The 24549-nt window shown below is 37.8% G+C and overlaps 2 protein-coding genes and 1 pseudogene across 4 annotated transcripts; 1 reads left to right on the forward strand and 2 right to left on the reverse strand.

The window, feature by feature from the left end:
• The first annotated feature begins 9381 nt into the window (after positions 1–9381).
• On the forward strand, positions 9382–10466 carry LOC9313415 (60S acidic ribosomal protein P2-4). 2 transcript variants are annotated; one of them, XM_021025521.1, is made up of 4 exons: positions 9382–9482; positions 9577–9667; positions 9969–10189; positions 10289–10466. In XM_021025521.1, the coding sequence occupies exons 2-4, from the start codon at positions 9580–9582 to the stop codon at positions 10313–10315; spliced, it is 336 nt and encodes a 111-aa protein (XP_020881180.1). In that variant the 5' UTR covers positions 9382–9482; positions 9577–9579; the 3' UTR covers positions 10316–10466. The 2 variants fall into 2 exon arrangements, with proteins under 2 accessions (XP_020881180.1, XP_020881181.1); XM_021025522.1 differs by having other exon boundaries at positions 9412–9482; positions 9574–9667.
• Positions 10467–10577: 111 nt separating this feature from the next.
• Positions 10578–14990, reverse strand: LOC9311743 (peptidyl-prolyl cis-trans isomerase CYP71). 2 transcript variants are annotated; one of them, XM_021025519.1, is made up of 13 exons: positions 14704–14990; positions 14408–14493; positions 14230–14318; positions 13757–13996; positions 13545–13666; positions 13165–13240; positions 12928–13035; positions 12669–12845; positions 11985–12202; positions 11668–11800; positions 11339–11562; positions 11085–11238; positions 10578–11001 (listed from the first exon to the last, which is right to left on the reverse strand). In XM_021025519.1, exons 1-13 carry the CDS (start codon positions 14886–14888, stop codon positions 10918–10920), a joined length of 1896 nt encoding a protein of 631 aa, XP_020881178.1. In that variant the 5' UTR covers positions 14889–14990; the 3' UTR covers positions 10578–10917. The 2 variants fall into 2 exon arrangements, with proteins under 2 accessions (XP_020881178.1, XP_020881179.1); XM_021025520.1 differs by lacking the exons at positions 14408–14493; positions 14704–14990 and having other exon boundaries at positions 13757–14004; positions 14230–14316.
• A 695-nt stretch (positions 14991–15685) lies between these two features.
• Positions 15686–19599, reverse strand: LOC9313416 (annotated as a pseudogene).
• Between the last annotated feature and the right edge of the window lie 4950 nt (positions 19600–24549).

Consider the following 24549-nt stretch of genomic DNA (forward strand, 5'->3'; position numbering starts at 1 on the left):
TGAGCAATGACAAGTTGCAGCTCACCAAAGAGAACCTGATGCTTATGGCAAATGTGAACATGTTGGAAGAAGAAGCCAATGAAGAAAAGGTTGGTGAAAAGCTGCCTTTACTTGAAAAGCATATTGTTGAGAAGAAGATGAATTGTCTATAAGAAAGTTATGAGAAGGAGAAAGAAAAATCTCTTTTGCTGGAAAGAGAACTAAGTGAGAACAAAAAAAAAAATCAGAATGCTGAATAATGGTGGTAAGAATCTAGATCAGATTCTGTCCATGGGAATTATTGGATCAAGCCACAAGACTGGGTTATCAGCAATATGCTTTTAAGTCATCCTTGGACGTGTCTAAGCCTATCTACTTTGTGAAGAGTACAACAAGCCATGAAAAAGAAGCACAAAAATTGAAAATAATTGAGCAATAGAAGCAGTCTGAGCAACAGAAGGTCTGGACAAAATCTAGGAAAGGCAAGAGGGTGTATGTGTGTTTTCACTGTGAAAAGTCTGGCCATATCAGATCCTCTTGTTACAAATACAAGAACAAAATAAGACAACTGTGGAAGTCACGAAAATGCTTCATTAATCCCACAAAGTTTGAGAAAGTATGAGTTGCAAAGCGAGATCTGTACAATAAACATCAGGAGGATGATGAGCAGAATAACAATCAAGTGTGTGATGAATCTAAGGATATCAATCTATGCTGCAATCTGACAATTGTGCAGAATGAAGATGAGAACATCAAAGCTAATGTTGTTGGAGTTAATTTTGGTGCCCTAACTCAATCTGTTAAGGAAAATGTTTCTCTTATGAAACCTGCAGTTGCGAGTCATGGTACAATTACACCGAGAGTTAGAAGCAGCTCTATCAGAAAAGTGTATGATAACCACTGGCAGAAATCTGGACCGACAACTCTACACAATAATCTGGAGGGAAGAATGAGTGGATGTTGATTTTGTGGTAAAAATGGTCTTTATAAAGCTCATTTGCAACAGGTTCCTGAATCGAGTTACTCAGGTCATGCAACAGGAAAAAATTCACACAGATGATCGACGGTTCAATCATGTCTGGATCAAGAAGCGGGATCTATATTGTCATGGTGCATACACAACAGGTGAACCAGGTAATGCATCAAAAGAAAGACTCTTGAATTGTGATAGTGACTGCTCAAGAAATCAGGGAGGTGTTCAAAGCGAGCGTAAAAATATGAAATATCTTGGACATATGGATGTTAAACGTTTGGTAAGATTCATAAGATGCTAGATCGTGGGGGCTATAACTCAATCATCAAAGGGGAGATTATTGTCAGTATATACGTGATGATGTTGATATTGAACCGAATGAGCACAAGCCATGGAGTTCATAAGAAGCTAAGGAGAGTCAAGGCCGAAGTTCTCATGACAAGGCCGAAGATCTCACCAAGACACGAAGGTGCAAGATTCGTGTAAAGTCACCAAGACGCCGAAGTGCAAAATTGGTGTAAACTCATAAGAAGAGTCAAGGCCGATGCTCTCAAGACGAGGCCGAAGACGAAACACCAATGTGCAAAATTGGTGTCAAAGTTATCAAGGTATCAAGACCCAATGTGCAAAATTAGTGTCAAAGTTATCATGACCTAATGTGCATAATTGGTGTCAAAAGTATCAAGACCGAGGATGCAAAATGGAGTCAACTCATGAAGACAAGAATGTGCAAAACTCGGGTCACTTAGTGATAATCCATGTGCAAGATTGGTGTCACTAAGTGAAGAAGATAAAGATGTGCAAAACTAGGGTCAATGAGCAAAGCGAAGAAGACCCTAGATTCAAATCGTTTAAAACGCCAAAAAGGAGTCTCATGTGGATAAGGAAGCAAGCAACTTGCAAGGAGGACCACATGAGGAATATGGACGTTGGAGGAGCTGTCACCATCATCAAGGACGCTCCTCTCTCTCTCCTAAAGGAGAAAAAGCAACAAGTGGTCCCAAACTCTCTAAGCCACATCTTGTGGTCGTTTGAAATAGAGCTGTTGGGGCTATTTTGTTTTTAAGTGTATTTTGGTTTTAAGTGAGCAATTTGAATGCTCATAACCGTTGCACATTAGGGTTTAGAAAGGATACCTTATCCCATTCACCTTTGTATAAATATGTGGGCTAATGCCTTAATAAAGTTAAGCTCTCACAATTGAGAAACAAAAGCTCTCAATTTGGGATGTCTTCCCCTTATACAAAACGTTTCTTTACACACTCAAATGGGTAGATTAGGTTGATATTATTCTCATGGAGAGACCAAGTCTTGGCAATACTTGGTCTCTACCATTCTTTCAATCCAATTCTCTACCATTCTCTAAATCGTTTCTATAAGGGTATTTGGGTTTTGTTGGTATGAGAGAGCTGTTGCTTCTCATACTTATTCTTGAGTATACACAGCCCACATTGAAGTGTATAACTCCTATTTTACCTCAAGAACAGCTCACATTGAGTTAGTTTCTTGATGGATTTACACATGAACACACAAACCCGATTTTGGTGTTCTTGTGATTCTCTTTGAGTGAAGCATGAACTGCTCACTCTTGATTTGTCCCAGGCTCATAACCTGGCCATATTCCGCATATATTCTAACATGGTATCAGAGCCATGGTTAGGAGAACCATGGTTTCAAAGCTACAAAGCAAGGCCCTTGAAGAAGAGACTCACGGGGGAAAGAAGAGGGAAGAGATACATGGGATGTCTTAGAACGAAATGTTCAAGCATTTAAAATCATGATGAATCCAAAAGGCCTCTTCAATTCACGTTTAAGAAGATCTCTCAAGGGATGAAGAAAAAGAAGCCACAAAGAAGATGGCGATTTGAAGCTGTTCTTGAAGCTCTTGAAGTAGATCATGAAGACTGCTCATTTTGGAGTTATCAAGGCAGTTTGGAGCAGATCTTGAAGCCCACGAAGTAGATAACAAAGACTGCTCGTTTTGGAGTTCACAAGGCTGCTCACACACCCCACATTCTCCCAATCTCACCTCAAGAAAACAAAGCTAAGAACTTTGTCCATTGGCACTCTTGAGTCCATACTCTTTATACTCTCATACTTGGTTACTTAATCTCTTATTCTTGGTAACATACACTTTATTTTTTGTCATTAATTCTCAGGCTTATGCCTTCCATCTCTTCTTGATGAGTTTGCCAAGAAGAAATGGCGATTTGGAGCAGCCCTTGAAGCATAAGAAGCGGTCATGAAAGAAGCCTTAAAAGCCTAGTCTTGAAGTTGTTCTATGAAGGGATAATGAGGAAGGATTAGCTTTAAGAGCTAAGTGGCTGACTTGGTGCTATCAAAAGGCACCCAAAAGTGTTCTATAATTCTCAAGCTTCAAAGGAAGCTAAAAGGATTTAAAGAAGCACAAGAAGAGGCGGAAATAGAGCCCCAATCGGTTGTGCAACCGATCGGACAAACCGATTGGAAGAGCAGTGAGGTTCCGATCGGTTGTGCAACCGATCGGGATAACCGAGCGGCAAAACTCGGGTTTCGTACTAATGGCCTCCGATCGGTTCTGCAACCGATCGGGATAACCGATCGCCACGTCTGTGTACTCAAAGATGAGTACTTCTCGCCCATCTCCGAATCTAGCTCGTCCCGGGGAAAATGTTCCTCGACCATTCTTCATAAAATGGAGGGTTGAGCGACAAAATTTCAATATGGGTCGAGGAAATATGTCATTTGACCGAAGGAAGTGAAGATAGGGCATTCCGAGAAGGCTCTCGTCGGACTCCGACAAATTAGCTCGACCGTTTTCAAAATTGTCTCGACCAAACATCATGAAATACCCATAAGTACGGTGAATCTCGAAGATGGTACGGGGAATTATGAGTTTGGGTCGAAGAAATTGAAGAGGTCTTGATCCAGCACATGAAGGGGCTAATACGAAGACGAACTCAAACCTAGTCTATCTCAAGGCTGACCCAAGAGGAAGATCCATGAAGATGAACCCAAGAGGCAGACCAAAGAAGAAGACTAAGGTGTGACAAGTGAAGGCTACTCGGCATACAACCCGAGTTAGATAACCTATGGAGAAGAAGAGGTGGATGAAGACCAAGAAGACACCAACCATAAAGAGAGAGACCTATGAAGGCTGAAGCTCAAATGGTGGTGCAAAGAGTCTCATCCAACCCATACAACAATGAAGACAAAAGGCTATCTCTAAATCCTTACTCTTTCATTGTTATTTTTCATATCAATGCTCATTTAGAAATGCATAATTTGATCATATAGATAGACTTCCTTATTGAAATGAATCCGCATGATTAGCTTACAAATGAAGTTGTCATTTAAATATTTAAGCATAATTTTAGAGTGGATTAGGAGTCATCATTTGATTAGAATTGTGTAAGTACTTGAATTGAATTGTCATGATTAAAATCTGAAATTTAATTGGTCATTTGCATTGGTATTGAATTTAAATAAACCGGATTTATAGCATGATTAATCTTGAATTTGAATGTTAAAATCCGAGTTTTATTGGTTGATTAAATGGACTTAGTCTTTGAAAAGCTAGTTCATTTTAATATTGTTAACTCTATCTTACTCATACTAAGCTTAAATTCTTATGGCATATACTTAAGATTCTTTACATCTCTTTATTGAAGGTGTAAAAGAGAAGAGAGCCATTTTGGAGGCTAGATGAGAAGAAGAGAACCGGTTGAAGATTGGAAGCTATGGCATGTCAAGAGGAGAAGCAAAGGCGATTGATCGCTTGACTCATTAAAGAAGATCAATTCATGGTGGTGGCCGAAAGGGGGAGTTCCTTAAGCGAGTTCATACACGGAGAATTGAAGTCTCAACAAGAAGTCAAAGCAAGAGCCAAGCAATCCGATTCATACCATGACCATAGCTACATCATTCAACCATGAAGACTACACTCTTTTTCCCTTAAGCAAAGTTTTATCCCAAGTGGTTTTCTTTGCTAAGGTTTTTAACGAGGTAGTTCTTTGTGTGTTGCAAGCTTGGTCCTTGGTCCCCGCCGATCAAGCTTGAGGGGGAGTGTTAAGAAGAAAAGGCTAACCCGAAGCCTAAGGCCGAAAGTCTACAAGACGAGGCCAAGTTGGTGTGGTTCAAGGAAGCATGACTTGACCACGCTCATAAATTCAAGCTTTAACCTTCGTCCCTTATGGTTAAAGCTTGAGGGGGAGTATTGAACCGAATGAGCACAAGCCATGGAGTTCATAAGAAGCTAAGGAGAGTCAAGGCCGAAGTTCTCATGACAAGGCCGAAGATCTCACCAAGACACGAAGGTGCAAGATTCGTGTAAAGTCACCAAGACGCCGAAGTGCAAAATTGGTGTAAACTCATAAGAAGAGTCAAGGCCGATGCTCTCAAGACGAGGCCGAAGACGAAACACCAATGTGCAAAATTGGTGTCAAAGTTATCAAGGTATCAAGACCCAATGTGCAAAATTAGTGTCAAAGTTATCATGACCTAATGTGCATAATTGGTGTCAAAAGTATCAAGACCGAGGATGCAAAATGGAGTCAACTCATGAAGATAAGAATGTGCAAAACTCGGATCACTTAGTGATAATCCATGTGCAAGATTGGTGTCAGTAAGTGAAGAAGATAAAGATGTGCAAAACTAGGGTCAATGAGCAAAGCGAAGAAGACCCTAGATTCAAATCGTTTAAAGCGCCAAAAAGGAGTCTCATGTGGATAAGGAAGCAAGCAACTTGCAAGGAGGACCACATGAGGAATATGAACGTTGGAGGAGCTGTCACCATCATCAAGGACGCTCCTCTCTCTCTCCTAAAGGAGAAAAAGCAACAAGTGGTCCCAAACTCTCTAAGCCACATCTTGTGGTCGTTTGAAATAGAGCCGTTGGGGCTATTTTGTTTTTAAGTGTATTTTGGTTTTAAGTGAGCAATTTGAATGCTCATAACCGTTGCACATTAGGGTTTAGAAAGGATACCTTATCCCATTCACCTTTGTATAAATATGTGGGCTAATGCCTTAATAAAGTTAAGCTCTCACAATTGAGAAACAAAAGCTCTCAATTTGGGATGTCTTCCCCTTATACAAAACGTTTCTTTACACACTCAAATGGGTAGATTAGGTTGATATTATTCTCATGGAGAGACCAAGTCTTGGCAATACTTGGTCTCTACCATTCTTTCAATCCAATTCTCTACCATTCTCTAAATCGTTTCTATAAGGGTATTTGGGTTTTGTTGGTATGAGAGAGCTGTTGCTTCTTATACTTATTCTTGAGTATACACAGTCCACATTGAAGTGTATAACTCCTATTTTACCTCAAGAACAGCTCACATTGAGTTAGTTTCTTGATGGATTTACACATGAACACACAAACCCGATTTTGGTGTTCTTGTGATTCTCTTTGAGTGAAGCATGAGCTGCTCACTCTTGATTTGTCCCAGGCTCATAACCTGGCCATATTCCGCATATATTCTAACAGTTGAGTTGTATAGCGCTGTTGGAACAGATTTCTACTGATAATTAAAGATCATCAAAGTGCAAATTACAAGAGTGTGTGTGTGGTACAAGCGATGATACAGACTGCACTGAAACAGAGGAAGATCACGTCTACAAGCTGAAGAAGGCATTATATGGATAGAAGGTTGATGTTGTCAAGTGCTTAATGACTATGGTTGGTTATGGTTGTTGTTGTACCTTCTGGTTGTTTTTATCTGCTTGTGCACTCAAGCAAGGGAGAATAGTGTGTCCTGGTGCACGGGACAATACTGTGATCAGGTCAGGGGGAGAATACAGTAACTTGGCCTTACATTGATTGCCCATGATGGACGAGAGTACTTGGAGCTTGAGTTGTCACACTTAGATAAAAAGGAGGAGATTGTAAGTACCTTCAGAACACAAAAGACTGATCTGTTATCAAGAGTATGTTGGATCAACAAGAGTCAGTCGAGCACAGAGGGGTGAACTATAACCAGGTGTCTGTTGGAGCAACAAGCACTTGTGGAGCACGGAGGAGTAACGTTTATGGAAAGCAGCAATCATGGAATAAAGATGACGTGACGAGCTGCTATTGGAGATATGATTTAATGGCGTATCTTTCAGGATATTGATAAATCAAGAAATAGAAGATTTGATGATATCTAGAATATGGAAACAAGATATTGACGAATCAAGAAATAGAAGATTCGGAGATATCTAGAATATGAAAACTAGGTCAGCCACGTGGTGTGGTTTGACCTATATAAGGCGGTCTAAGCGTTAGGCTTAGGTTGGCCGTTTTGCTCCACTTCTGTGAATCACAAGTGCTAAAGCGGAAAAGCTTGTTAGAGTTTATGGTGAGTGCACAGAGAGTGAATCACAGATGTTGCTGTGTTTGTGAGATTGGGTAGATTAAGAATTGGTCAGTGACGAGTCGTGTTGACTGCATGTAAAACTGATTAAACAGATCTGTAAGGATTGTTTAAGTGGTTTCTAATAAGCACTGAGGTTCGTCCCAATTGTGTCTACATTCTAGTATTTTCACTTCATTCTTCGGATCTGAGCGACAGCGACTCTGTTCTCGGTGGCTTGGTCACTCTCTCATCTCTCCTGCTTCATCCTTGTTTTAGAATGGTCTAATCATTGGTTTAGGCTGGATCTATGGATTTAAAGGTTTCTAATCTACGGGTTGTGGTACGGTCTTATCATGCAATCCGGTATTAGGTCCTTTATGGCCTCTTTTCTTTGATTTAGTTGTTTGCCCGGTTGACTTGTGCTCTTCGGAAATGTGTCTTGGTATTTGCTTGTGGTTCGTCTCTTTTTGCCCTTCCATGGTGTATATAGGCTGAGTTTTCTTTCGGTTTCCTCATTTTGCAAATCGCAGATGGTTCAGTTCACCCATTTATTTGGGTTTCCTCTGGTTTTGCTAGAAGTTTTGTTTGGTCGTCTTCATCTCACGGTCAGTAGGATCCTTTGTCAGGTTCTCTAAGTTTAATTAATTGTGATCTTGGACTGAAAGAGTTCAGCAAGTGCGTTCCATCATCCTTCGTGAAATTCTTTGTCAAGTGCCGCTATTCGATCTTCTTTACCTCACCAATTTCGTTGTTCTCATGTCTAGAGTTTAATTGGGATTAATCCATTTGAGGGTTTCCCTTGTTTTTGTAGATTATAATTATATTCGTTTTTCGTCTTAAGTTTCTCTCGTATTCCACCCTTGTATTTTACAATCGTATAATATAACAGAAAAATTCTAGATGAAAAAAAGGAAAGGAATTACCATTTTTTTGTGGAAAGGAATTGCCAACTCTTTTTTTTTATTACTTCACCAAAAATTGGTTCGTGAGATTCTAGTTTGAGATAACTGGGTCAGAGACGTTATTAGGAGAGCAAATTAGTTTTTTGGTAAACTGACAAACGGTCCATAACAACACTAATATTTAGCCCCTATTGTGCCCAATTTTAACCCTACTCGCTTCTGATATTTAGACTTTGAATCGGTCCATTGCGTGAGACAAATGAATTGATGTTTGTTATGGATGTCCAAATTATTCTATAAATCTATATATATATATCTTGCATGTTGTCTCCTCCGTCGATCAGATTGAATATCTAATAAATATTTTTTGTTACATGTATACAAATGTTAATAACGGTCTATATACATGTTTTTATGTATACAAATGTTAATAACGCTCCATGTACGTATTTATATGTATAGAAATGATAATAATGTTCCATGTACGTGTTTACATATATATAAATGCTAATATCGCTCTATACATATATATATTTACATGTACACATAGACCGCACTATTTACAACCATTATTATTTCTAACGCTTTATGTATATGTTTATCTGTATACAAATATCAAAATCGTGTAAAATATTCATTGGGTGTCAATGCAACTAGATTGGTTGTTTAAAAAATTAAAAAAAAAAACTATTTATTGAGCGTCAATACAACTATGTTAGTTGTCTATATTCAAATTTGATTTAGCTCAAATTAAAATATGTTGCATTTATTAACGATTACTTTGTTCTTTTTGTCTACACGACAATGTCAGTTCAACTGAAAGCATTTATTATTTGCAGATTCTTCCTTCGACTCTCTTAAGAGGCATCAACTTTCACCACGCGCATGCTCAAACGCAACTCTGGTATTTTCGTTATTAAATGGAACTTTAAACCTATTCATATTTTTTTTTTCAGCTTGTCTCTGACGATTTCTACTGTTTTTTACCTAATTTTCTCTCTCAATAACTAATTCACCCATTTAGTTTCATAACTCAAAAAATCATTTGTGCAGTCGCTGGGTGTCTTGTAAAAAAAAAAAGTAAGATTTTAAAGGAAGACAAAAAAAAAAAAAAACGGACAGGACTATTGCCGGTTCATAATTGAACCGGTTGCTCCAAAAAAATAGAAGGTAAAACCGGAACAGTAGATAACCGGAAACTGAAGAAACCCTAACTATATATATAAACTCATCATCCTCTTCCTCCATCTTCGTTTTTTTCTCATCTCCAAACACTCAAAGCTTGTAGCTTCTTGCTCCTCAAATCTTCTTGGTAACTCTTCTTTCCATGTCTCTGAATCGATTTCCTTTTGTTTAATTCAATTTCTGAGTAGTTTGATTTGGTTTTGGCTGTGTATTAAAAGCAGAAAATGAAGGTTGCCGCTGCTTTTCTCCTCGCTGTTTTGGGCGGAAACGCTAATCCTTGTGCTGAGAATATCAAAGATATTATCGGAGCTGGTAAGTTTTTGTGTTTTGAATGATTAGATTGTGTTACTGTGAATGTCTAAGTAGCAATTATGATTTGGGAAGATTCTGCATTTGCTTTGTTTTAGCAATGATTAGTGGATCTAGAGGTAAAGATTTGTTAGTGCTTATCAAAGTATTGTGATGTTTAATAGTAAGAGTTTCTGATCAAGAGAATATAATTTTGTTCATGTATATATGAGTCTTTGTTTTGTCATATATGATTTATGGGGTTTGTTGTGTTCTGTTGTGTTGTGAGATATGAATTCAATGGGTGTTGTGTTTTGTTTTGTAGTTGGTGCTGATGTTGATGGAGAAAGCATTGAGCTTCTTTTGAAAGAAGTGAGTGGTAAGGATATTGCTGAGCTGATTGCTTCTGGTAGGGAGAAGTTGGCGTCTGTGCCATCTGGTGGTGGTGGCGCTGTTTCAGCTGCTCTGTCAAGTGGTGGTGGTGGTGCTCCTGCAGCTGTGGAGAAGAAAGAAGCTAAGAAGGAAGAGAAAGAAGAGTCCGATGATGTAAGAGTTTGTTTCTTGTTTTAGCATTTTGGTTTCCTTCTTACTCTTTTGCTCATGAATATCTGACTCTGTTTGTTATATTCCTTTACTTTGATGCAGGACATGGGATTCAGTCTCTTCGAGTAAGATTTTCGTCCCACGGAAATTAGTCGGAGATTTGATTTTTTGTTCTCTTAGTGGATCTGGTTTTTGCTCCTCTCTTGTAGTTCGGTGTTATGAAAGATTCTTGGATTACGAATTTTACTCAGTTAATGAAGCAAGAAGAGTTTTTCTACTATCTTATGGGTTCTTACATTTAGGATTTTGAATATAAACCTCATGCAAAAGTTAATCTTTACGAAGGTTAAAAATGTATTTGGAATCCCAAATAAACAGAAAAATCAAGATCAAAGTGAAATTTAGATATTGTGATACTTCACTAAAGAAACTTGATAAATTAGAAGAAAGTAAATCAAACTCTACTAGAAGAAAATAATCGGAATTGAAGTAACATTAGAAGTTGCAATCTTTGTTCACTAAGCATTCGCATAAAGTTGTTTGACAAAAAAAAAATGATCACTAGTATCAAGAAGATGATGCCACCAACTTAATCTAATCTGCTCGGGCACAACAAACATATCCCACAGTTCGATCCATCTCTACCAACTTCCCATCACATAACCAATCATGGTTCATGGGGTATGGATCAGCAACGATTGTTCACTATCTTTGAGACAACAGCAAAGATGCTAAGATTTCGGAACAGTGACATTAAGTATCTTAACATCTTGGTAAGGTCTGTCGTTCTTGTCTGTCTTCACTTTCTCTATACCCTGTTTATTTGATTTTATGGTTAGACACAGAGTCACATTAAGCCAACAAGTAAAAAAAAAAAAATTTGGTTTTCAAATCATACTTGCACGACGTCCATTCCCTTCACAACTCTTCCAAAAACAGTGTGCTTATTGTCTAGCCACGGCGTAGCCACCGTTGTGATAAAGAATTGAGACCCATTTGTGTTTGGGCCAGCATTTGCCATAGACAATGTGAACGGCCTGTCATGCCGTAGACTGCAGGCCAAAAAGAAACATAACACAAACTAAGTTACATTTCATTCGTTTCTAAAGGATGGCTAAACTCAAAGCAGGCGTGGCACTAAGAAATGTTTACCTTTTGTGAAACTCGTCTTCAAATTCTCTGCCCCAAATTGACTGTCCTCCAGTACCATCCCCAAGAGGATCTCCAGTCTGTATCATAAATCCTCTGATAACCCGATGGAAAAGGTGGTTATCGTAATAGCCATTTCTACAGTGTGTTGTGAAATTCTCCACAGTTTTGGGACATTCTTCTGGGTAAAGCTTCATGTGAATGTCGCCCAACGTAGTATGCATGATCTGGATAATTAGGAGTTAAAAGAATTATTGTGTTAAAGATTCAAATTACAGACTATGTAATGATTTATAAAATAGATGCAAATATAGTGGGTTATGAAAACATACCACGTTCTCCGGAAGAGATGTTGTGGCTGAGTTTCCAATATCAGAGGCAGCCATAAGTTCATCAGCAGCAGGCTTCTCGTTGAACACATCTCTCCCTTGGCTTGCATCTTCAGGTTCTTCTGGCTCTCTCCGACTGCAGAAACCAATTTATTGATAATAAAATTCAAAGTGGGTCTTGGCAATATCAAGGTATCTCTAGGGATATCTAGAGAAAACATAAGAGGCCTTTCTACAAAGTAGAATCTAAAGATGTGAAAACAGATTCTCTCCCCGGCAACATAAACATGAGTCATTTTAGCACGATATGAGTCATGTACCTGAACATATAGATCCTGTGTTTCTTGAAGGCACAGCATAGGATAGTCGGATCAGTCAAAGGCTCTTTGCTTTCATTTACATTTGCTGCGGCTGCTGGAATCTTTCTAACTTTCTTGCCTCCTTGATCACCTTGATATAATGCAACTCTCAGATACCTTTCATTACTCTCCACCTTTCCAAGGATCCTTGCAACTGTGTTGGTGTGTAAATTTATTATCTAGAGAACAAAAGGGTTAACAGAGAAATTAGCAGTTGCTTGTTATGATTCCATTTACTACGCATGGAAGAGTTCTGAAACAATCAAACTATAGAAACTGGTTCGCTTTTACATAATGATATTATGATATTCTGGAAATACATAGATATTGAGGGATTGTGATAATGGAGCTCCTCCCACTCCCCCTTAGACACCCAAATTTACGATAAAATCCTAAGCTTCTTTCCTCTTCATACACTATATTGGCAGAGAGCATAACCACTTTAATATATGGTACAAAGAAGTAACCACATTAAATCTTGGTTACTTTATCACCTAAGTAAAGGCTAGCCAGTGGTGAAAGGCCCAGGTCTTTAAGCTCGTTAATTGTCTCATGTGTATGTGAGACAGGATACTTATCATGTCTAGACTGAAATGCTAGTCTATGGTAATTTAAACAGAAAACAATAATAAGTGGATCCCTTACTTTTATTCCAAGAAGAGTGGCGTATATAAGGAAATTAGAGCTTTCATCAAACACAGCATTGGGCTGCGGAGCATTCTCGGTTTTTTCAAGTTCCTTCTCAACTGCCATTCTTCTACCAAAGTCAATAGCTTCAAGCCTGTATAATGGAGCATCACTCCTCTGCAGATCTTGGGCCACCTAATAGTGGAATGGATCATTAAATCATGAAAGATTAATGTGAAAACATGTAAGGAAAGAAGCATAGAATATGTAACCTTACCTCAAGTGACTCATCATATACCCGCCTAAGTTTACCAGTTCTAAACCAGAACACGCGAATCCTACGATCAGGAGATGTAATGGAAAACTGTCTACCATCTGGACTCACCTGAAATTAATTTCACTAAATTTATAGACCAAAACTTGCACTATGATTTTCACCGGACATATCAATTGCTAATAGCTGCATTCTAAGCATGGAAAGAAAAACCAAAGATACTAAATGTCACATAAGTACCTCAATGGCAGAGATTGTTGTTTTGCACTTTATAATCTCAAAGAGATTTGTATCACTCTTCAGTTTAAAGTTTACCCTACAACAAAAAGTAAAAGGTCAACCTGTGAACCATAAATGAAAGCAGCCCATCAACTACACTCAGATTCTAAAGATGTTCAAATAAGAAGTTGGCAACTAAAGTATTTCTACTACAGGCTCCTCTTTGCATCATTCTCAGTAATATGATATTAAACTACAATAGCCACACACAGAAAAACAGGTACGCTCCTCTTACCCTAGAGGCTACAAGCCTACAACTAATACTCTAATAGAAAACAAACAGCAATACCGAAATGGAAATAATAAAAGCGTTTTTGATAAGAAGTGAGACAAGTACATACTGATCCTCGGGAAACTGCAATGTAGCTGGACTCCAGTACTCAATGATTCCTTTTGTGTCACCAGAGATCATTGTGTCCGAAACAGGATTGTACTTCATGATCTTAATTGGATTCATATGTATCTGGGCATACAAAGATTAAAACACCGTTTTAGCTTTGTAAAATATGACGAGTCAAGAAATAGCAACAAAGAAAAACAGATGAACACAAACCTCTTTTGAAGCAATGGGTTCGTTGGAACCAGAACGGGGATCATAAATGTGCACAAACGAAGAGTCTCGGTCACTGACAGCAAGTTTAGCTTTGACATCTCCTTGTTTGTAGACCCACTCAACAGCACCAGGAATATACGGCAAACGGATCATGGCCATCATGTCGTAGTTGACAACATCATATATTTTAACAGCATGATCATTTGAGATTGTACAGCAAAGCAAACCATCAATGCTAACCTGCATTGCTGAAACGGGTCATGGTTGATAACAGAACTAGAAACAAACACAAAAATTGCGGAAACAATAACATATCTAACAATAATTTCCCCACACATCGAACAATCTTCATTCAATAAATAAAGAAAAGGCTAATCTTTCAAACATGGAGGAGCATATGCCTGGATTTGAGGTGACAGTATCTTAAATCCAAAAAAAAAGAGTTCACATTAAAAATCACTGGCGATACTTACCGCCAGACCTTCAATTGGACCGAGATGGGAGCGGAAATGCTTAGCAAACTCGATACCTACACCCTTTTTCTTCCAAAATTTCAAGTGACCTAGGTTATGAAAAATAATATATATGTTATGCTTCGACATTACAAAACCAGAACGAAATCATAAATATCACAAAGATGAGAAACATTACCATCCATGCTTCCACTGATAAAGAAATCAGCTGCTGAAACAGCAACATGTGTAACTACATCCCGATGCATATAACTTTTCTCATACCTAGAGAAAAAGATACAAGAGTTCACTTTTCCAGACCAATTCACAGATAATAAGCTCACAAATTCCAACAAAAATACTAAACCAATAAGCTCAAGTTGAAGCAGTAGGTTATGGAGAAGAAGTACCAATTCTTTGAACGTAAAACCCTAAACCCCAAAAACTTGATTAATGAGGAACAGAGAAAGTTCCAAAGGCACAAGAAATACTTACATATTAGCAGAAGGAAGCGAATCAAGATAAGCTTGCTCGAATTGAAGCGGACGCTTGCGTTTGCCTCGTGGAGCTGGTCCAGGTCCGACCATCGCCTCCTCCTCTTCCACTTCAAGCGGCACTGCAACCACCGCCAATTCTTCAGTCGGAATCGTGGTTCCACCATTCTTCGATTCTTCCTCCATTGATTTCTACTCTCTTCCTCAACTCAAAAACCTCGTCGTCGATTGAAAGCAAGGTTGCTACAACTTCGAATTTTGAGAGAGAGACAGTGAGTGAAATAAAAAAAAAAGAGAGAAGAGAAGTAGATTCATGAACTAAATATAACGATTGGGCCTTTAAGGCCCATATATATTTATGAACCTAGCCCAATTGGGTATTTGCAAAACTTTGAGCTCCTAATTCATTCAACTCCGGTTTATATAGACCATGTCTGATGTCCGTCTCCATCTTTTCTGTTTACCGTTATCTCACTTGTAGCTTCCTTGTATTATATATTCATTGCCAATTCGTTTAAGACAAGACAAAAAAAAAAAAACCATGAAACTTGTGTTTAGTTTCGCATTGGTGAGCTGATTTTTCCTTTGACACTAGTTTCTTGTTGGATCTTTGATGCCGCCCTTTGATCGATTCTTGGTTGAATTTTTGTTTTTTGTTGTTGTTTATTGTAGAGTGTAGACTCAAGAAGTACCCCGAGGTACATAAACAAACTTCAGAATGTATTGGAGCTCTTATTACAGATTCATGAAGTTTCTTTATAGATCTGATAATTTTTTAATATAGATTATGAAAATTGTGATATGAGGAGGATTTAACATAAGAAATATCCAAAGTTTTCTTCTTCAGACAAAAATTTATGTACACACATATTGTGACTTCATGAATTGAACTAAACAAAACTGTTAAGACGGTTTAGATTGGTTTAGGTTCTAGAAGGTTCTAGAACTTGCCTATATCAATTATGTAAAGAATATATGTGTATTAGGATACTTAACAAGAACACAACCAATACCACCAGAGTGGTGATAATCACAACAAGTAAATAAGACAAAATCTTATCACTTACATTATCTGCTATTGGTTGTTCTTCTTTGTCTTTGGACTCTCATTCTCCATATGTTTCCCGGTCAACCTCGGTTTCAGTGTTTGTCTTTATCAGGGAGTTGGAGTACACCGCCTTCTCCTATACCCCATTTGTCAGATTCGATGCCAAACTTAAAGACAATTTCGGTGAAAGCTGCCTTTGTTTCAACTTCTATTATGTACAAATGCTCTGTTAAAAGGACAGGTAGATACTTATTCGCTGCTTCCTCCATCTTTTTTCCATCACCAGCTCTAACAACACCCTTATCAACTAGCAAGACGCAAGCCTTAAACCTCCAGGTTGTAGAAAGCGGCCATTGATTAAATTTCACTGTCATGGAACTTCCGTTAGTAGCTCGGTAAGTAAAGTATGCAGGCACTTCTCGACCAGGTAAGAATGCACGTTTACTACTTGTCTGAATGATGAGTTCCCTCGCTTCTTTATTCAGTTTCAAGCAGTTTGTAAAGTCAACGGAAAATCTCTGGATTGTGAAAAGAGCAATCTAGTATCTCTAGAGACTCACAATTACTAGCGTCAAGGTATGATAAGGAATCTGGAATATGTGATAGTGATACCAACTTCTTGCATTTGTCGAGCATAAGTCCCCAAAGACGATAGTTTCTCTTGACCCATGGATGAATTTCTTGTACTTCTGTATTGTCCAAGTATAGTGTTGTGATGATGTCAAGAGCATGTGGGTAGTTTTTGAGGTTTTCGCTATATGACATTTCCAAGCAATCAAGACGGGACCATGACTTGATCGACAAAGGCACTTCTTTTACCGCGGTTCCTTTGAGTTCGAGATACTTGATGTTTGTGGAGATCTCAGGAAAAAGTTTCAAACGAGAGCAATCAATGAGATCAAGTTTTTCTAGAGACTCCAAGTTGATGTTGATTGGAAGAACTTCTAGCTTCAAGCATCCTTTCAAAGTCAAGTAGAGCAATTTATGAAGGTTTCCTATAGAGGGCAGCTTCACCAGACCAGTGCACATATCAAGAGACAAAAGATAGAGATTAGTGGCATTTCCAATAGAGTAAGGGAGCTCCACAAGACCAGTGCACCTATCAAGATACAAATTCTTGAGATTAGTGAAATTTCCAAGAGAGTTGGGGAGCTCTACCAGACTTGAGCAGCCTACGAGACTCAAGTGCAAGAGATTAGTAGCATTCTCGATAGAGGAAGGAAGCATTACTAGACTTGAGCATCCGAAAAGAATCAATCTTTGGAGATTAATGACATTCTCAATAGAGAAAAGAAGCTCCACCAAACTCGAGCACTCAGTAAGAACCACTTCACGAAGATTAGTAGCAGTTGAGAGATCAGGAAGCTTTTTCAGGTCTTTGGAATAACTAAAATCAATCCACTTGAGATTTCTAAGCGGCTGTACGAACAAATAAAGGCAACATAGAAGAACATATTTAGTAGCAAAGAAAATTAAGAAGCTTCCAAAAAAAAATAACCACACGAAAGAAAACTAAATTTAAAAACTGGAGACAGAAACATAACAGCTACATACCCGATTACTTTCCCACAACTTATGAAGTTTGTTGTACCGCATCTTTAGTTTGACAAGGTACTCCGTATGAAAATTTGAAGGCAAACATGTCAACGGGAAACGTTCCCATTCTAGTAATCTCAGTTTTCGAGAAAGATACTTCAAACCTTGCGGTAAGTATAATTTATCGCTCTGGTCACCATATGCATAGTGGAATCTTAAGAATTTAAGATTAGACATTCTATTGAAGGCTCCCTCACAAACATTTAACTTGTCCTCTATATCAGATAAGTTTAGATCTATGCCTAAAACATTTCTACTACCCTGAAAGAAACAAATGAAATAAGATAGAAACTATTAGTTCTCAGATAAATTAAATTTATAGGGAGCATTGCAATGAACGATAAATGTCAAAAGTCAAAACCTACAGCTGTATCATCAGTCAGTACGTCACAAACATCTTTAGCATCAACCAAAAACTGACGTTGCCCAGGCTCACGAATGGACCGTTGCCCAAGCTCACGGCGAACGATTTCTCTACCCAACTGTACTAGCAGATTATGCATCTCTATCCTCTCATCGTCACTGAATATGAATGATTTTTCAGCTAAAATATGATGGATGTGCTTCACATCCAAAAAATCCTTTGCAAGAATTGCTTCTAGTATCTCTGTCGACTCCTCGTTAAAAAAGCAGGCTATATGAAGAAATAAATCTTTCTCTACGTTATCTAAGGCATCGTAACTGAACTTTAAATGCTCTCAATCTCTCCATCAAGGCGAACCTTTAACCTTGGAAGTGTATTTGTCCACTCCTGCTTAGACATCCCCCGAAAATAAGATCCCATAACCCTTAGTCCTAAAGGAAGTTGACCTAAACGAAGTGTAACTTTCCATGCAAGCTCCTCGAAATCTTCTTTAGGAAACTTTTGATCAAAAGCATACATACAAAAGATTTGACAAGCTTCATATGGTGATGGATAATCCACTTTGTAAATATGGTTGATGCCATATTCCTTCAAAAGCTTTTTATCTTGTGTTGTGATGATAATACGACTTCCAGGACCAAACCACCTAATTTCTTTTGCAATAGCATCTAGGTATATTGACCGGTCGATGTTATCAAGAACAACAATCACTTTCTTGTTTTGCAACATGTATTGTGCAACTCCTAAATGAGGAATCTCGATATCCTTGTGGTTGATAATCTAGGACACAAACTGTTTCTGTTAGTGCATCTTTGCACTGTAGTTATCAGAACACAATGGTCTTGCATACATGTATCCTTTGATATCCTCCATAAAAGCACTCAATTCAAAACTGTCGGATAACTGTTTAAATAAGAATCTCGCAATGGTGGTCTTACCTATCCCAGGAGGACCCCAAATTCCTACCATCCTCACTTCATCTGAGTCTAAACATAACTTCGATTCCAAATTTTCCATATGAGCTCTCATCCCAACAAAACTATCAAAATCACTTGATGGCGTTGAATTATTCAACATGTTCAAAATATCGATGACAATTTTTTCAATCATGGCGGCTTCATTATACCTAAAAATGATGGAGGACCAATCAATTAATTCATATACACAGTCTTAAAAAATTCATATATAAAACAGAAAATTCATAGTAGGATTTTATATATATCATATATACACATAATTTGATGTGTAAAAAAGATTAAGAGCAGTAGAAGTCAAAAGGACAAACCAGTTGTGAGAATCGTAACCGGCAATTGTTGCCAATTTCGCTAGAGCTTGTCTCCATCTTCCAATAACCTCCTTTGTTTTACCCGCACAAGTATTTCTGAAGACACTCCCAAAATCTCCAGTGAGTTTCTTTACATTAGATGGATCCACTTTATAGAAAATAGGTATCACTGTTTGACCAAACTCTTCCCTACACTTCATGATCTCCACTAACTCATCAAGACACCACTTTGAAGAACCATAGTTCCTTGAGAACAAGACAACCGCAATTTTAGATTCTCTAATCGCCTTAATGAGTTCAGGGCCAATAGATTCTCCTCTTCTGATCTCATTATCAATGAATGGAATGATTCCTTTTCTTCGAAATTCCTTTTGAATATGACTGAGAAAGTCTACGCGGACATCTTGTCCGTGGAAGCTCGGAAACACTTGGTGTGTCCAACTTTGAGAAGAAGAAGATGGAGAAACCGATGAAGGAGGTGGAGAAGTAGAATTAGTTTCTTCTTTGTCATCTTGTTTGACATTTCTAAAAAACGTGAAGAAGCTTATTGCGGCAACGACAGAGCCAAGGAAAAAAGAAGAATTCATTAGTATGGTGAAGAGTTGATCAAAATCCTCTATGGAAGAAAGATTAATAAAGAGGCTTTGTTTTATAATAGATACAGACGTTGAATATTTTGGCAGAGAAGCTGCATGGATATTTCATGGAAAATTTTGCTAACGACAAAATCATTGACCCTAATCAAGTCTTGTGCACATCATATTCAAAAAATTTCGTTGAAATGAATACTATATAATGTAAATTGTCACTTCATCTAGCATTTTAAAAATCTTTCAATGAAATGATTTTTCATAGTTGCTTTTGGTCAACCAAAATATTAGATTTGTGTTTACAAAAATCTATATTAGTATTTTTTAAGTACATTTTTAACGGATGGGTTAAATTGTTATCCGAAAAATTTGCTACCCGAGCCGATAAAAAATTTCCTTCATAAATTTTACATCGGATAGTTCATATCTTTTTTGGATTGGGTCAAAACATATCTGAAATTATGAACAGGATATTACATATTTAAAAATATAGATCTTTAGAAGATTTTGCTAAGATTTAGAAATACAATTCTCTTTTCATCTTTGTTTGAACATTTTTTTTACTGTTTTGAATCATCATATAATACATAAAGTGAAAAAAAGAAAAAATTGGGATTCGAAATATTTGAAATAGGTACCCAATTGATGAAAAAGGTGTGTGATCAACGTCCCACATATCGGCTAAAATATTTAGATATTGATTCAGAATCATGTTATAATTAAGATCAAAATGAATCCAAAAATATATAAATAAAATTATAACGAATTGTTGTAATATTTACCTTTATAAAAAAACGTTCGATTTTTTATTTTTAGGTGAGATTATGTCGGTTCATAATAACTATTATCTATCTATTTTATGGAATCTTTTTAAGTGTTTCTCAAGATTGAGCTCATTATTTTTCCTCAGACAACTAATCAACTTGGTTTGAGATTGGCTTATTATTGGTAGATTTTATTATAATCCCTTATAATAATAGTAGTCCCAACAAATACATTTGAAGATTATATTTTTAAATATATATTTTTGTTTAGTATTTTTTATATATTTATAATTGTTTAAAACTTTATTTATTAAATGTCACTTTTTTAATTATGACTGTTCTTTTTTTTTTGTCATCCGTAATTAATTATAAGCTCAAAAGAGCCATTCCTGAGGAATGTTGTTTACATAAGTGATGTGAGACGGCTCTGTACGAACTTTTCGTGCCAGATTATCCGCTTTAACATTAGCACTACGAGAAATTAAAGATAAAGAGAAGCTTGAATACTCTTCCTTGTCATTGTGAAATTCCTCTAAATACACTGAAAACGCCGGCCATTCAGTTGGAGAAGACACCATCTTCACCAGATCAGAACAGTCTGTATAAAACGCCACGTCTTGATTATCTGCACCAATCATACACTTCATCGCCCAGAGAAGGGCCTCGACTTCTGTATGTAGGGAAGACAGACTTCTACGGAGGTTGGCAGCTCCCATGGTTGGCGGCTCTCCATTTGACGATGTACAGAACCACGCTGTACCGGAGAACTTATCACTTCCTTTCCACGACCCATCCACAAAACAACGGTACCCTGAATAATTCGAATCAAGAGAAACCTCCCGCACTCGGGATCGAGTTGTCGAAACAACAGAACCATGATTTTCTTCTTGGAGCTCTAATTGAGCCGCTTGCCATAATTGTGCCTCTTTTTCTACTAACCGTAATACCTCTAACGGATCTTTATCTATATTTTCAAAGATTTTTTCATTCCTTGCTTTCCAAATATATCATATAATCCATAGAAAAGCTGAAGAATCATAGTCTGAAGGTATTCTCCAAAATAAGTGATCCAAATTTGCAAAAATAGATTTTGTGGGAAAATTTCCCAAAGCCGTTGGAATCTGTGAAAGCGCCCAAATATGCCGTGCCGGGTGGCACTGGAATAGTGCATGATTGATTGTTTCCTCTGATGCACCACATCTGGCACACCCTGTGTCACAATCCATTCCTCTTTTCCGTAAATTTTCCGTACCCGGTACACAACCGTTTAAAATTTGCCATAAAAAATGTCGTATTTTCGGTGGGCATTGCACTTGCCAAGAGTGTGCTTTAAGCGGTTTGATATCTGGACCAATAAACAAAAAATTGGTCTCCGACTTTTCTATCAGTGTGGTATGATAACCCGATTTAACTGTATATTTGCCAGATTTTGTAAAGTGCCAACCCAGGGTATCTTCCCTCGTTGGCGCACCCACTGGAAGGGTGCTTATTAGCGCGACATCTTCAGGATCAAAGGTCTCCTTTAAGAGATCAATATTCCAAAAGTTAGACCGGCTATCGATAAGGTTGTGAATGGGTCTGCAATTGAACCATTACTTTTTGCTGGTCTCGGGAATTGAGCTGGAATCCAGGGATCCTCCCAAACTGAGATAGATGTCCCAGATCCGACTCTTTTAATAAGTCCTTTATTAACCAGAGATCTAGCTGAGCATATACTCCTCCATCCATATGATGGGGAGTATGATTTTATATTCTCCAAAGGATTGGATTTCCGAAAATACCGCCCTTTAAAGACCTTTGCAAAATGAGAATCTGGGACCGTGATCAACCGCCATAACTGTTTAGCTAATAATGCTAAATTAAAATCATCTACATTCCGGAAACCCAAACCCCCTTCCGATTTGCTATTGCATAATTTATTCCAGGCCATCCAGTGCATACCTCTAGAATCACCATTTGAACTCCACCAAAAATTAGCAACCGCACTAGTAAGTTTAGAAGTGATCGTTTTCGGTAGTCTGAAGCACGACATAACATAAGTTGGTAATGTTGCAGCTACCGATTTAATCATGACTTCTTTCCCACCTTTCGATAAAAATTTTGCCGACCAGCCATTAATTCTGGTTTGTAACCTATCTCTAACAAAAGAGAAAATCTTTGTCTTCGAGCCACCCAAGCTCTCCGGCAATCCGAGATAAGAACCCATACCACCGATATTAGTGATACCCAAGGTGGCTTTGATATCTTCCTTGATAGCATCATCTACCTTATGTCCAAATTGAATCGAGGATTTTTGAAAATTAATCTGCTGTCCGGAGACCGCTTCATACTTCTTTAAAATCCCCAAAATAACCCCGCACTGATCCTTATTAGCTTTGCAAAAAAATAAACTATCATCCGCAAATAACAAATGTGAAACCGAAGGGCTTGCATTTGCAACTTTGATACCTGTAATTAATTTTTCCCGTTCTGCTTTCCGAATATTCGCAATTAGCACTTCAGTGCAGAGGATAAATAAATAGGGCGAAAGCGGGTCTCCTTGTCGTAACCCCCTTTCTGGTACTATTAGTCCTCGAGGTTGTCCATTAAGGAGAACTCTATATTGGACTGTTGTAATACACCACATTATCCAATTAATCCATTTTTCACAAAAACCCAATTTACTTAAAACCTTCTCAATAAACTTCTATTCCACCCTATCATAAGCCTTACTCATGTCCGTTTTAATAGCCATGAATTTCTCTTTACAGGACGGATTAGTTCTCAACCCATGAAACATCTCTTGTGCAATGAGAATATTATCCGAAATCAAACGACCTTCTACAAAAGCCGATTGTGTTTCTGAGATTAGTGCAGGTAGAACCGTCTTTAGTCTTTGACAAAGAATCTTTGATATAATTTTATAACCAACATTGCAAAGACTTATAGGCCGTAATTCTGTCATCCGTGTCGGTCTTTCCGTCTTTGGGATCAGACAAATATTAGTCGTATTTAACCGTTTATCAAAAATTCCATCCTCTAAGAAAGAGTTGACCAGAAAAAGAAGATCTGCTTTTATAGTAACCCAAGCCTTTTGGACTGTCATACCATCCGGCCCTGGTGCTTTTTCCGGATGCATCATAAACAGAGCCGATCTCACCTTACACTCCGTTGCAGGAGCCGCTAGAAAATTATTAGTCTGATCCGTAATCAGAGTTTGAACCTCTGCCAGGGCTTCCTCAAAAGCATCAGGCTTAGTTGTAGTAAATAAATTCTTAAAATAAGATACCGCTATATTTTGAATATCTTTATCCTCTACGGACCAAATCCCGTTTTCGTTATGTAAACCCGTAATTCGATTCCTTGCCCGTCTTTGTTTGGTGACAGCATGAAAGTACTTCGAATTATTATCCCCTAATTTCATCCATAAACTCCTACTTTTCTGGTACCAATACATTTCCTCATCTCGATAAGGCTCTTTTAACCGCAATGTTAATTCTGTAATTTCCTCCCGGGATCTCCTATCATCTCTTTGTGTCTCATGTAATTCCTTTTTTAGATCCTCAATTAATTTCCGCCCGTAGGGAGTTAATTCTTTCCTCCACTGCGAGATAGCCCGCCTACAATTAGTTAATTTTTCCACAAATTTCCCTTCTCCCAACTCAGTATCAAAATTCCAACCATTTGATATTGCCTCTAATAGTCCTTCCTTCCCGATCCATCTCTTGTCAAACCGAAAATTTTGTTTTCCACGTGGTATCTTATCCATAAGCGTAGCTACCACCGGAGAATGATCAGAAGCAACCATTGGTAAATATTCTACGAAAGAATTACAGAATATTTCATGCCAATTTTCGTTTGCTAAAGCTCTATCCAAGCGACACCGTATTGGTTTTTTATCCCGCCAACCCCGCCAGGATAACCAATCTCCGATATATGGAAAATCCAACATGCCGCAATTTTGAATCATTAAATTGAAGGGGATAAAAGAAGATGCATGTTTTAACTTACCCCCTCTTTTCTCATGATTTCCAGTTAACTCGTTAAAATCACCTATTAAAAACCAAGGTGTATCCCGATTAAGGCCGATCCGTGTTAACCGTTTCCAAACTTGGTCTCTATTTTTCGGAACCGGATCACCATAAACAAAAGTGAGATGAATTGTTTTTCCTTTCACCACAGCCTCAACATCAATTAAACGATTATTTTCAAAAATAATTG

This window comes from Arabidopsis lyrata (genome assembly GCF_000004255.2).
Source record: "Arabidopsis lyrata subsp. lyrata unplaced genomic scaffold ARALYscaffold_5, whole genome shotgun sequence".
In the NCBI taxonomy this organism is placed as follows: domain Eukaryota; kingdom Viridiplantae; phylum Streptophyta; class Magnoliopsida; order Brassicales; family Brassicaceae; genus Arabidopsis; species Arabidopsis lyrata.

Excerpts from the sequence above, each read along its gene's own strand:
- LOC9313415 (XM_021025521.1), top strand. The coding sequence starts at position 9,580 with ATGAAGGTTGCCGCTGCTTTTCTCCTCGCTGTTTTGGGCGGAAACGCT. Across the intron at positions 9,668-9,968 it reads CAAAGATATTATCGGAGCTG|TTGGTGCTGATGTTGATGGA; the intron begins GTAAGTTTTTGT and ends TTTGTTTTGTAG. Across the intron at positions 10,190-10,288 it reads AGAAAGAAGAGTCCGATGAT|GACATGGGATTCAGTCTCTT; the intron begins GTAAGAGTTTGT and ends ACTTTGATGCAG.
- LOC9311743 (XM_021025519.1), bottom strand. The coding sequence starts at position 14,888 with ATGGAGGAAGAATCGAAGAATGGTGGAACCACGATTCCGACTGAAGAA. Across the intron at positions 14,494-14,703 it reads TCGCTTCCTTCTGCTAATAT|GTATGAGAAAAGTTATATGC; the intron begins GTAAGTATTTCT and ends CTTTTTCTCTAG. Across the intron at positions 13,667-13,756 it reads AACCCATTGCTTCAAAAGAG|ATACATATGAATCCAATTAA; the intron begins GTTTGTGTTCAT and ends TTGTATGCCCAG.